General features: G+C 40.6%; 1 protein-coding gene across 1 annotated transcript in view; it reads left to right on the top strand.

The window, feature by feature from the left end:
• The window catches only part of LOC107570365 (receptor-type tyrosine-protein phosphatase mu-like), a 137725-nt gene that overhangs the window by 77555 nt on the left and 46321 nt on the right, over positions 1-13849 (top strand). The window contains exons 14-16 of the mRNA XM_016256596.1: positions 2051-2062; positions 4584-4798; positions 6544-6552. Of these exons, the coding sequence (XP_016112082.1) occupies positions 2051-2062; positions 4584-4798; positions 6544-6552 (236 nt within the window). The remainder of the gene's footprint in view (positions 1-2050; positions 2063-4583; positions 4799-6543; positions 6553-13849) is intronic.

Raw genomic sequence — 13849 nt, 5'->3', positions numbered from 1 at the left:
AAACGTTCCAGAAATTTTGGAAACTTTCCAGGATTTTTTTGAATATTCCAGGCATTTTTGGAATGTTTCCGGAAATTTACCAGAAACGTTCCACCCCTTTGCAACCCTATTAATAATAATGCAATGCGTTAAATTTCGGGGAAAAAAATAAATAAATACATAGTCAAGAAAACATCCTATTTTTTGTGGACACCAAGATACTGATGAGGAGTGCACGTTTAAAAGTTGTAGTGTTTTTTAAACTAGAGCTGATGATGAGGATGATGATGATGATGCTGTTGCATTAGAACTGAAGAACTGATAAAATGTTAAATGCAATAAAAGCGCCTGGCAAATGCATGAATGTAGATGTAAATGCATCGGCCTGCGGTCCTTCAGGTTCGGTTGATGCGGTTCACGAGCCTAAGCTTTACTGTGTAAACGTGGAGACGGTTTTGCCGGTGTCGATTTTCCCCTCGGGATGTTTTTTGTAGTTTTTGGAGGAGGATGGCTGGATCAGTGTTTCCGTCTCGTTCTCTACATCCACTCCAGTGTTTCTTTGCTTCTCTGCTATTCTCTCAAATGTTTCTTATGCCTTTAGCAGCTCTTTCTGACCTACTTGTTTTTCTTTTTCTTATTTTGCGGTTGTTTATTGGTTTATTCTATGATAAAATAGAATAATAAAGCAGGTTTTGTCTAATTTACGCGGCACCTCTACACCCTATTTATCTAAAGCACTCTGTACCCCAGAGTCGGCCCTCGCAAGGCCTGAGAATTTGATTGAAACATAATGTGATGAAAAATAAGAGCTCAGAGCGGCATATTAAATATGAATGACTCTTTGCTAACGGCACATGTAAACGATTGCTCGTGCGGGAAACAGGTTTACTTTACACAATAAAGCGGGGGGAAAACAGGAAAACTTCACCTCCGGCACATGAGGGTTCATGGAGCAGCGAAGATGATGCTGATGTTCATCACATCATGTTTATATTTGTAATTATAATTTTAATTGATCATTTAACACAGATTTCTATTGTGCTATTTTTATTATATTTTATTATAGTTATTTATTATAATTTACATTTATAACTTATTTCACTATTTTTTATTATTATTAATATTATTAATTATTATTAATATTATATTATTATTAATAATATTTCAATTTATAATTTAACGTATTTATTATATTTGTGTTTTATCATTTTTAGTCATTATTTTGAATTTTTTTCATTTATACGATTTATTCATTTACTATAATTGTAATGTATAATTTAATGCATGTATTGTTTCTCTGTCTATTTTTATAGTTTTGCTAAATATTTATTTGTTTGATGTTTATTATAATTTTAATTTATAATTTAATTAATTTAATATATTTCTGTTTTATATTTTTTATATTTTACTATTTATTATTTTAACATTTATTTTTTCATTTTTCGTATTTGTACATTTTTATTATGTTTTTAATTATAATTTTATTTTAAAATTATAATTTTACATTTATAAATTTCTTATATTTCTATTTTTCTATTTTTACAATATATAACAACAATAATAGTATTATGTAGTTAGTTATTTTATTATATTTTTAGTTACTTTTTTTTTACATTTTAAATTCAAATGAAATGCATGTATTGTCCTTAAGCTGCACAAAACACAGAGTTCAGCACAGATCATGTTTATCCTCACTGAAGCCGTATTTTTTGTAGATCATTTTTGAGAATGAGGTCACGTAATTTTAACAGATGACGAGTCTGACCTTTGACCTCCTCCGTGTGAGGCCGCTGCTCTGCAGATCTCCATGAAGCGATTGCAATGTTCATCAATTTTATTTGCATTTCTACTTTTGTTTTGAAACTCATTTTTCTCCTTCATTGTGATTTGAGTCCCATAACACCCGGATCCCCGATCGCCCTGTGACTGATCAGAGCTATGCTAGTTCTCTTTGGTGTAATTCTTGCTTAAACCCTGTCTTCTCTCTCTCTCTCTTTCTTCTCTCTGACTGTCTCTCGCTCTCTCTGTCTCTCTCTTCTCTCATTTAATCTCTAATGTATCTGCTTAAAAGTCCCCATTAATGGTAAGTTCATCAGCGTGACAGAGGTTGTGTGTTTCACTAGAATCACGTCCCTCTCCCTCCATTGGCGCGTTACAGCATCACTCGTCCACCGCATCTTCATCATCATCATCATCCTCCTCCCATGTGCATCTGCATTGTGTTTGTGCTCTCTTTGCTTTGGCTTGTTGTGCTTTGGCCCATGTGGTTCTGAACATCCGTCATCCGTCATCACTCATCCGCTCATGCTTTGCTGTTGATTGACAGCACCCACGCCTCATGGCAGATCTCAGATCAGGGCAAAACAGACACATAGGCTGTGTTTCTTTGAAGTTACAGAGGAAGCATCACGTGATATTTCACGAAGGAATGAACGAGCGGGGCAGTCAATCGATCCCTCCCTCCACATCCACTCATCCACCCTTCCTGCAACGTCGTGTCATGATCATCCATCGCCAATGAATCCAGCGCTTTCTTTTACACTGATTGATTATCTGGAAAAATACAAGCAATTAAGGCAAAGACACTTACAGGAGGAACATTGCACTGGTCAAGTTTGAAAAACATATCTTCGGTCAGACTAGTGGAAATAAAACATCCAAAATACACATTTTATTGCACTTTCCTATTTGCATCTGTAGATTTCAGTTACAGTATATATCTTTAAAAAGATTTTTGTTCACTGTAGTAACACTTACAAACACAAAAACTTAGAGGTTTATTCCTCTCTATATTCTGAAGATTTTTACTGAGGGGATTGTTCATAGATCATTCATACTGATTTATACAACATTTTACTCATAAAAACGTGGTAAAAATGCAAATCTTTAAAGTTGGTCAGTTTTTTCTCCATTTTAGTAACACTTACAAACACCAACACTTAGAGGTTTATTCCTATCTATATTCTGGAGGTTTTTACTGAGGGGATTGTTAATACATCATTCACACTGATTTATACATTTTATTCCTAAAAACGTGGTAAAAATTCAAATCTTTAAAAGTTGGACAGTTTTTTCTCCATTGTAGTAACACTTACAAACACCAAAACTTAGAGGTTTATTCCTATCTATATTCTGAAGATTTTTTACTGTGGGGTTTCTCATATACACTGATTTATACAACATTTTACTCCTAAAAATGTGGTAAAAATGCATATATTTAAAGGTGCTGAGTTTTTATCTCCACTTCAGCAGCACTTGCACACACCAAAACTTAAAGTTTTATTCCTATCTATATTCTGAAGGGTTTTACTGAGGGGTTTGTATATATATAATTCACACTGTTTTATACAACATTTTATTCCTAAAATCATAGTGAAAATTAATCATTTTCTGTCTGTTGACAGTCATTTCTGATTTATGGAGTGATAAAAAGAGAAATCCACAATTACTTCAGTAAAAACCTTAAACTATAATATGTCAACAAAATCAAACAAGAATTTTGATTCTAGATTTATCCAGCATTCAGATTTATACTATTAATTAATGCATTTTTTACTAGAACGGTGATATTTATTAGTTAAATTTCCATCTTTTTCACCTGCAGTGTCTTGCCTTACTTATTCAAAAAGAAAAGTTCAGCCAAAAATGTGCATTATGTCTTTATGTGCTTGCTCTCATGTTATTCCAAACCTGTAAGGTGTTACTGTTCTGTTATGCTTCTGCATTTTCAGTGAATAACAGCTTAAATGTCAGTCACTCTCTTACATACAGTATCATATCCCTGCTGAAAAAAAGGCTAAAACCATTGTTAGCTGGTTGGCTGGTTTAACAGGCTGGTTGTAGAGAGGTTTTGAACAATTTATAGCCAGCCAGATTGGAAGTCCAGGTTAAACCAGCTACATCCAGCTGGTTTTCAGAGTTTTTTTAAACAGGGTTGTGTGATTTAGTTTTATTTTTTGTTTCACAGAATAAATCATATTTTATTATTTTTTTATTTATATTAATTACTTGTATTTATTATATAAAATTTTTGAATTATAATATGAAGAGTTTATTTGCAAAAACAGATAACATGTTTTTTATTGTGTTATTATGTTTTTATTGTGTTTTATTGTGTTAGTTAGCTCTATTTTTTTATTATTATTATTATTTAATCAAAACAACCCAACTGCAGTTTGATTCACATTAATTGGAATGCAGGATTTAAAAAAAAAACATGATTTTTGAACAATTTTAAAAACTGAGTTATCTGTTTTTGCAAATGAACACTTCGTATATATTATATTTTTATTTTATATTATTTGTTTTTATATTATATTATAATATTATACATAATTATATTATTAACATTATTTCACATTTTGAAATCACAGCATGCAGGTTTGGAATGGTGTGAGTGTGAATAAATGATGAAGCATTTTCATTTTAAGTGAAGTATTCTTTCAATTTATAACTACATTTCAGCTCAAGATCGATTATGAACATTTGAATTCTTTAGGGCCATTAGGAAGTCACTGTAAAAGGAAGCGTAAAAGCGTGATGTGTTTGACCGCTGCATTCTTCGGCCTGAAGTCATCGCGTGTGTTTTCTGTCCTGTGTTGCAGACGAGACTCAAACCCTGACCAGTGACACCAGCAGCCTGGTGCAGTCACACACACACACACACTCGTCGCACACACACTCGCTGCGCAAGCGTGAGGCCGTGGACGTGCCGTACCACACGGGCCAGCTGCATCCCGCCATCCGCGTGGCCGACCTTCTGCAGCACATCACGCAGATGAAATGTGCCGAGGGCTACGGCTTCAAAGAGGAGTACGAGGTAAGAGCTCATCGATCCTGTCATCTACAGCAGGGTTGGGGAAAGTTACTTTTTAAAGTAATGCATTACAATATTACGTTACTCCCTAAAAAAGTAACTAATTACACAGTTACTTTTTATTGAAAGTAATGTGTTATGGGCGTTACTTATTTGAAAAAGCAACTCAGATATTTCCTTCTGAATTAAAAAGTAATGCGTTACTTTACTAGTTACTTAAAAAAGTAATCTGATTACGGAACTCGCGTTACTTGTAATGCATTACCCCCAACACTCCTCCTCACTGCCGCTTACTCATGGTTAGTGTCATTCATGATGATGATGATGATGATGATGATGAGTGTGTTTCTCTTTGTTTTGTTAAATCAGATAGTTTGTTAGTGTGAGAGTGTGTTCACATCAGCTGCTGCTGCATAAGCGTTACACACACACACACATTTACTGCATGTTTTCTAAATTAATTAGACTTCTGCTATACTTTAAACAAATCCTCACACAAATATTTTTTTTTTACAAGTTTATTTTATACCATTTTTACAGTTGAGGACATACTCAATTTAACTCACTTCTAGGTGCAGATTTGTCCCCAAAATATGGTTACACCTGCACACACACACGCACACACACACACCTGCAGTAATGCAGCATGATTGACACTAGATCAGTGCTTCTCAACCAGGGGCCGGGGCCCACAACGGTGCGTTCTAAATTTAAAAAAATAAGCGTAATCATATTTATTTATTTATTTATTTATTGACCCTCAATATCTGTTTTTCATCAAGAACATACAGTTCTTGAAACTTTTGGTATTTCAAAATTATGGTTAAAATTAAATAATCAAAAATTCAATTAAATTCAATTAAGCTCAATTAAATTCATCTACATTAATATGCTTTAAAAAAAAGCTTTTTTTTTTTTTTCAAGAACACACAGGTCTTGGAACACCTGGACTCACAAAATTGATCATGGTTAAAATACAAAATAATAATAATAATAATAGTAATATAAATAATTGAACGTTAATAAATGCTTTAAAATGAAAAATTATGCTTTAAAAAAACATGTAAATGATCAACATGTTGTTTTTAAAATCTTTTTTTCCCCTTTATAACTGTTTTTTAAGAATTTACAGTTTTGAAATCACAAAGTGAATCATAGTTAAAAATTTAATTAAATAAAATGCAAGAGCAAAAAAACATAAAATTCATTAAAAAATTATATAAAATAAAATTCTACGTTTATTAAAGTGCTAAGAAAGCACTTTGTCCCTCTAGAATGTACATTTCTTGAAACATCTAAAATCACAAAACCATGGTTAAAATAAAATAAAATAAAAAACATCTCATAATTTATGAAGAAATAAAACGAAGAGTTGGGATCTTATTGTGTTGGACAGGGAGCTTTGAGTCCGAGAGGTTGAGAAGCACTGATCTTCATCATCATCATCATCATCATCATCATCATTCACTCCTGTCACGTCTCCTCTCTCCTCTCCCGTGGTTCTCCCATCACCTCCTCTCTCTGCTGTGCTCCTGTTCTCCTCTCCATGATCAGTGAGCTTCTGTCTACTCTATTATAGATGAAGATGTCAGACACACATTGACAAACACGCCTGGCCTTTGTGAAGCCTTCAGGGTTCATATAATGAAGTGTGTGTGTGTGTGTGTGTGTGTGTGTGTGGATTGTGTTATTGTTGACTTATACACTGTGTCTCTCTCTTCTGGTTCTGTTGGTTCTCTGTGGAGCAGATCAATGAGGTAAGATCACACTTCATTTGGTTCCTTTGTAACTGAGAGACGCAGATGATGATGATGATTTTGATGATGTTGATTATGATGATGATGTAGATTGTGATTTGTGACTTGTGACTGATGAGAGTCACATGACTGAAGAAGCTGTGTGTGTGCGTGTGTGCGTGCGTGCGTGCGTGCGTGCGTGCGTGCGTGCGCGAGACTCTCAACACCCAAAACAAGATCTCTAGACAAAGTTTTGCTTTCAAGGCATTTTTAGTTCCCTTTCGATACTTTTACTTCGTACTACGTCGCTAGACGCTACGGGAAACTCCTTTCACGGAGCTGCATGAGCCTATGGCGAAGCAGCGCGCCCGAGCCCGCTAAAATAGGCGGGCATCTGGCTATATAAGCAGGTGCTCAGCTTAGGATCACTGATTCTTTCTCCTTCAGCGACGACATCTACTGCTCTTCGCTGATTCTACAAGATTTGAAGCCTTCGCCTGCAAGCTGATCCAGCCGCCGTTCTACAGCAGCAAGATCAGCTCACCGCCTCTGCTCTCTGCTCACTGCTCGCAGCTCGCAACTCGCCGCTCTCAAGCAGCACTGATCAGCGTGCCGCTTCAAGCAGCTCTGTTCCCGCGTCGCTCTCAAGGCAGGTCAGCGCTTCGCTCACGAGCCATCTGCAGAGCACCTGTGTTGACGCTTTCCTGCTTGTGGTAACAAAAAAGAGCTAATTTCTGAGCAAATTTCCTGCGACGTTGTTGCAGCCACGGCTGTGGCTCATGTAGAACACCACTGCACACTGATGACGGGCACAGTGAATGCATGCAAGCTGATTCTACGAGATTTGAAGCCTTCGCCTGCAAGCTGATCCAGCCGCCGTTCTACAGCAGCAAGATCAGCTCGCCGCCTCTGCTCTCTGCTCACTGCTCACTGCTCGCAGCTCGCCACTCGCCGCTCTCAAGCAGCACTGATCAGCGTGCCGCTTCAAGCAGCTCTGTTCCCGCGTCGCTCTCAAGGCAGGTCAGCGCTTCGCTCACGAGCCATCTGCAGAGCACCTGTGTTGACGCTTTCCTGCTTGTGGTAACAAAAAAGAGCTAATTTCTGAGCAAATTTCCTGCGACGTTGTTGCAGCCACGGCTGTGGCTCGTGCAGGACACCACTGCACACTGATGACGGGCACAGTGAATGCGTGCAATGTCTGGGGAAATCCCACGCAGAAGCCGCGCTCACTGAGACGTCATGCTCCCACTGCGAGAGCATGAGTCTCGCCTCTTTGTGCTCGCGGATAGCTTTCTTTTCAGAAAGCGACCCCGCCCCTCGCGCCCCCCCCCGTTTCCTTCCTCCCAGGAACCTGTGAGGAACAAACAGCAGGGTAGAGGATCACAGCGCTCGGATATGAGTGAGCTTACGTCGGCTCAAGGCCCGCGTACCTCATTCTCTCCACAAAGAGAGGTTTCCCCCGTCTCGTTCTCCCATCCAGACCAGCGCCCCTCTGCCATCGCGAGTGACCTGGTCTCGTTTGGGGGATCGGATGACGAGCCGCTTGATGACAGTATGTCCCTAGCGGTCTCAGATGCTGAGGATTGGTCGGGCTCCATTGCTGACCCTGCCCCCTTGCTGTCTGAGGAGCTGATCGACGCCAGGGTTGGTACGGACACCAAGCTCATCCATGTCCTATCAAAAGCCGTCGAGGAGCTCAGATTGGAGTGGTCTTAGCATGAAGAGCCCACTCGCAGCCGCCTAGATGAGTGGTTTCTGCCGGGACGCTGCCAGACCCCTCCTCAGCGAGCTGTGCCCTTCTTCCCAGAGATTCACGACAAGCTGACGAAGTTGTGGCGTGCCCTCTACTCAGCTCGTTTACGCTCCTCTGTCTCTCCCGCCCTCACTACGGTCGATGGCGCTGCACAGAAGGTCTACGATAAGTAGCCTCCTCTGGACGAAGCGGTGGCTGCACACCTCTGCCCCCCCGCTGCCATCGGATGGAAGACAAAGGCCGCTCATCCCTCGAAGCCCTGCCGAACAACTTCAGCCCTCGCTGGTGGTGCTTACACCTCGGCGGGCCAGGCTGCGTCTGCGTTACACTCTATGGCGGTGCTCCAAGTGTGCCCGGCGAAGCTCCTTCGCGCCATGGATGAGTCTGGGCCAGAACATTCTGCAGCGATCAGAGAGCTGCGCAGCACCACCGATTTGGCCCTCCGCGCCACAAAGACGACTGCACAGGCCATTGGGAGGTCGATGGCCATCGTGGTGGGCCTGGATGCCACTTGTGGCTGAATTTGACAGAGATCAAAAAAGCAGATAAAACCATCTTCCTTGACTCCCGGTCACCCCCACTGGCCTTTTCGGACGTGCTGTGGAAGGGTTCGCCGAGCGTTTCACGGCTGCACAGAAGTCGTCCCAAGCCATGCGACACTTCCTGCCAAAGCGTTCCAGTTCTGCAGCTGCTGCCAGTCGCCCCAAGCTAGCGCCGACTCAACAGCCAGTTAAGACTACGCCTCCTGTGACTCAGCCCTCTGCACGGCCTGAGCCCAGGCTGCGCTCGCGCTCTGCAAAGCACTACCCTTTTCCGAAGCACCAGGGACCCTGGCCCAAGGTTGTGCTGGATCCTGCACCTCAGAAGGCAAAGTCTCACTGTGGCCGGACCCCCCCCCAAACTGCCTCGTATGTGTTCCCAGTCGCCCCGTCCAGTTCCGGGTGCTGGGAAAAATGTGTCTATTGCATGCAAGGAGCCCGTTCTTGCGCCCAACCGCTGTGATAGCGGACAAAATAAAACACAAACATACTCAAAAAGAGAGCAAATTTCCTCTTCCAAACACGGCGAGCCCCGGGTCCCTTCACAGCGACCCGCCGCCCGAACCAGTTCAACCCCTTGCCACAAGGGCCGAGACCTGGCAGGCCATCCCCGGCGTGTCAAAGGGGCTGGACCCCCCCCCCCAAACTGCCTCGTATGTGTTCCCAGTCGCCCCGTCCAGTTCCGGGTGCTGGGAAAAATGTGTCTATTGCATGCAAGGGGCCCGTTTTTGCGCCCAACCGCTGTGATAGCGGACAAAATAAAACACAAACATACTCAAAAAGAGAGCAAATTTCCTCTTCCAAACACGGCGAGCCCCGGGTCCCTTCACAGCGACCCGCCGCCCGAACCAGTTCAACCCCTTGCCACAAGGGCCGAGACCTGGCAGGCCATCCCCGGCGTGTCAAAGGGGGTTATGGGGATTATAAAACGAGTTTATCTACTCCAATTCGCTTGAGAACCCCCGCGTTTCTGTGGTGTGATCCCCATCTTAGTAGGGAACACGAACGCTAGCGCTTTTACAGCCGCTACTTCCTCATCCCGAAAAAGGATGGCAGCCTCAGGCCCATCCTCAGGATTTTGAACCGCGCCCTAGTAAAGTGCGCATTCAGAATGACCACTTTAACGAATCTCATTTCTGGGGGCTGTCTTCGACTCAACCCAAATGAGAGCTGTAGTCTCGCTGGAATGTGTCCTGGCTATACAGCGGCTGACAACCGCCTTCACAATTGGCGCGTCCCTTCCTCTCAGAATGTTTCAGAGGATGCTGGGCCTTATGGAGCTCTTTGTATGCTTTGGTGGCCGCACCAAGGGGCTTCCGGTCACAAAACAAAGCCTATCCCATTGGATAGTTGACGTAAAGCAGTTAGGCCTCCTTCGCATGCTGCCTCTTCAACACTGGCTGAAACCCCTGGTTCCATCCCGAGCTTGGCATCACGGACGCCTTCGTATCAAGTTGGATCAAGCCTGCATCGCAGCCCTTGCCCTTTGGAAGGACACTTCGTGGTTCAAACAGGGCGTATGCCTGGGGATGATGCACAAAAGGAAGGTCATCTTCACAGATGAGTCAAACACGGGCTGGGGAGCCCTGTGCGACAGCAGACCAGCTTTTGGCGCGTGGTCGAGCGAAGAGACAAAGCTGCACATCAACTGCCTGGAAATGCTGGCAGTATGGCAGGCCTTACAGTCCTTCCTACCACATCTAGAGGGATGCCATGTCTTAGTCCGATCGGACAACATGACGGTAGTATCCTAAGAGGCATGGCCTCATCCTGGGCATGGTCCAGTGGTGTGTCCATTGCAGAAATTTGTGCAGCGGCCGGCTGGTCCTCGCCATCCACCTTTGTCAGGTTCTACAACCTAGACGTCCCTGCTTTGCAGGCTCAGGTCCTTTCTGCTTAACTGTCTCTCTGAGCTCAAAACACTCCAGGAACCATATCCCCGCCCTAAGGCTGGATTTAATCCTTGCTGGGTTTGACTATGTTTTGAACCCGCTGAAGTTCCCACGTCTGGGCTTAGCTTCCGGCATGCTCTCGGCCCTATCTAGTTCCAAGGCTGTGCGAAGCTCTAAGAACGATTATGTAAGGCCGGGCTCGACCTCTATGAGTTAGCCCATTTCTTTGCCTCCTCTTGACCCCGAAAAGAATCTGGGTCTCTAGCTATGGCCTGCTTCATTGTAGTTGATCTGCAGGGCCCCCTTCTGGACGTCCCTGGACAATTACTTATAAGTCGTTCATCTACCATAGCACGGTGTGATTGAATAGGTTCCTGTAGGTTCCCGTAGTACGAAGTGAAAGTATCGAAAGGGAACGTACTCGGTTACTAACGTAACCTCGGTTCCCTGAGATACGGGAACGAGTACTGCGTAGCTAGCCGTGCTATGATGTTGCACGACTCTGTCGTCGCTTCAGTCGATATGAATCAGTGATCCTATGCCGAGCACCTGCTTATATAGCCACATGCCCTGCCCATTTTGGTGGGCTCGGGCACGCTGCTTCGCCATAGGCTCGCACAGCTCCGCTGCGCCATCATTGGTTCATTTCTGAAACAATGGCAGTGCAGATGCACTGCTGTGATTGAAAAAAAGGCTTCAGTAAATCGGAGAAAAGGAGTTTCTCGTAGCGTCTAGCGACACAGTACTCGTTCCCGTATCTCAGGGAACCGAGGTTACGTTAGTAACCGAGTACGTTTCTAAAGAGTTTTAAGAGCTCAGTGTTCTTCAGGGTTCATGTTCTTTTTAACCAGTCTGCAAAACTTTCCAGTCATTCATGATTTACTGGATCAGAGATAAGGATTTTTATATTTTATAAAAAATATATTTTTTACTCAGTTTATACCCAATAATATATTTTAGCATGTGGCATAACTTGGAAAATGTAAATTCATTAAAAATATTATATTCGGGTTAAGATTTTATTAATTTCCATGACTTTTCCTCATATATCCAGGTTTTCCAAGACTGTGGTTCTTCAAGGAAAAATACAGTACAATTGTTGAGGGGATGAATTAAAATATGAAATATCTTGATTTTTAGTTGTTTTGGCTTATTTAAAGCTTGTTTTGTCATATTTTAAATCAGTTATTGAAACTTCTGGCGTAACAAAATGATTAATGGTAAAATAAAACGAAATAAAATAAAATAAAATAAAATAAAAACTTTATTATAATTATAATATATATTTTTATTTAATTTTTTTTGTTTAACAATGTACAGTTGAGTTATCTGTAATCGCAAAGTAAATCATGGTTAAAATACAATTTAATTTTTCTTTAGTTCTTCAAAGAAAAATACAGTTGTTGAGGGGTGAATGAAAATAGGAAATATTTATTGAATTGTGTTTCCAGTCTTACAGGAGTTTTCTGCTGGAGTCTCTGAGGTTCTTCATATGAAGCTCATTGTCGTTTTGATGTTTTGCATAATTTTCTAATATTTTTCATAAGTTGAACGAATGAAAATAAAAAACATGAAAGATGATATTTAAGTTCTTAAGTGCCAGTCATGCAGATAATGTGGGTTAGATGTGATCGAACATTAGTGAAGTTTTCCGGCATGAATTAATGATGGAAAGCAGATGAATCATTGGTCTCTGAGGAGTCACATGGTCAAAGGGAGTGTCGTCATTCATCTGCTCTTCTTCTCCAATACATTAATAACCGTTTGATTCTTAAGAGGGAGAACATCTCGGGTTACTTATGTAACCATGGTTCCCTGAGTAGGGAACGAGACACTGCGTCCTCTAGGTTAGATGTGATCGAACATTAGTGAAGTTTTCCGGCATGAATTAATGATGGAAAGCAGATGAATCATTGGTCTCTGAGGAGTCACATGGTCAAAGGGAGTGTCGTCATTCATCTGCTCTTCTTCTTCAATACATTAATAACCGTTTGATTCTTAAGAGGGAGAACAGAGAAGCTCGTCTCATTAGCAGATCGTTCTACTGTGCTGAGAATATAAGAGTTAGAGAGGGAGAAAAACAACTAGATTTATAGATGATTTCTGCACGTTTCCACTCAGTAAAACACAGTATGAGAACACAGATGTACATAAAACCTACATGTTGATGCTTGATCATGATCAGAAGTTGAAAAAAAAATAAAAATTGTTACTTGAAATAAAATAAATGTTAACTGAAGTGAGATAAAACATTGGTAATAAAAAGGCAACAAAACAAAGCAACAAAAGGGGCAAGAAGGCAATCAATCAATCAATAAATTAAATTAATAAATAAAACAACTAAATTAAAGTGAAAACAGAAAATATAAAAATAAAAAATAATTTTCAATATTAACACAATCTATAATCGTCTATCAGTGATACTAAATTAACACTGCCGGAACCCAAACCCAAGACATTGAATGAATGAATGAATGAATGAATGAATGAATGAATGAATGAATGAATGAATGAATGAATGAATGAATGAATGAATGAATGAATGAATGGCGAAAACAAACAGACAGACAACAACTTCACCAAAAACACTCAAACTTAACCTAAAGTTAAAGTGAAATCAAAAATATAAAAAAAATGTAAAAAAAAAATATACATTTATTTCAAAATATTAACAAAAACTATAATAGAATATCCTTGATACTAAAATAGCATTGGAGGAACCCAGGAACCCAAAAAACTAAAAGAATAAACCTTAATAACTACTATAAAGGTATAAAATATGATTAATATAATAAAAAATGAAAAAATGAATACAATTAACAAAAATGATAAAGACACAACTAAATTACTTAACCTTTAACAAAAATTAAAGTAAAATATCAAAATAAAATACATTTTATATTATTAACAAAAACTGTAATACTGTGTCAGTGATAGTAAAATAACACACAGTAAAATAAAGATATCTGTGAACAGGACCAGTGAGAAACCATCCAGATCGCTCAGACACGTTCTTCAGGAGATGCAGTGAGTGAGTGAGAGAGTGTGTGTGTGTGTGTGTGTGTGAGTGAGTGTGTGTGTGTGTGTGTGTGTGTGTGTGTGTGTGTGTGTGAGAGAGAGAGAGAGAGAGAGTG

The sequence above is a fragment of the Sinocyclocheilus grahami genome, unplaced genomic scaffold, assembly GCF_001515645.1.
Source record: "Sinocyclocheilus grahami isolate Dianchi unplaced genomic scaffold, SAMN03320097.WGS_v1.1 scaffold1448.1, whole genome shotgun sequence".
NCBI classification, from domain to species: domain Eukaryota; kingdom Metazoa; phylum Chordata; class Actinopteri; order Cypriniformes; family Cyprinidae; genus Sinocyclocheilus; species Sinocyclocheilus grahami.
This window is presented reverse-complemented; position numbering and strand designations above follow the sequence as displayed.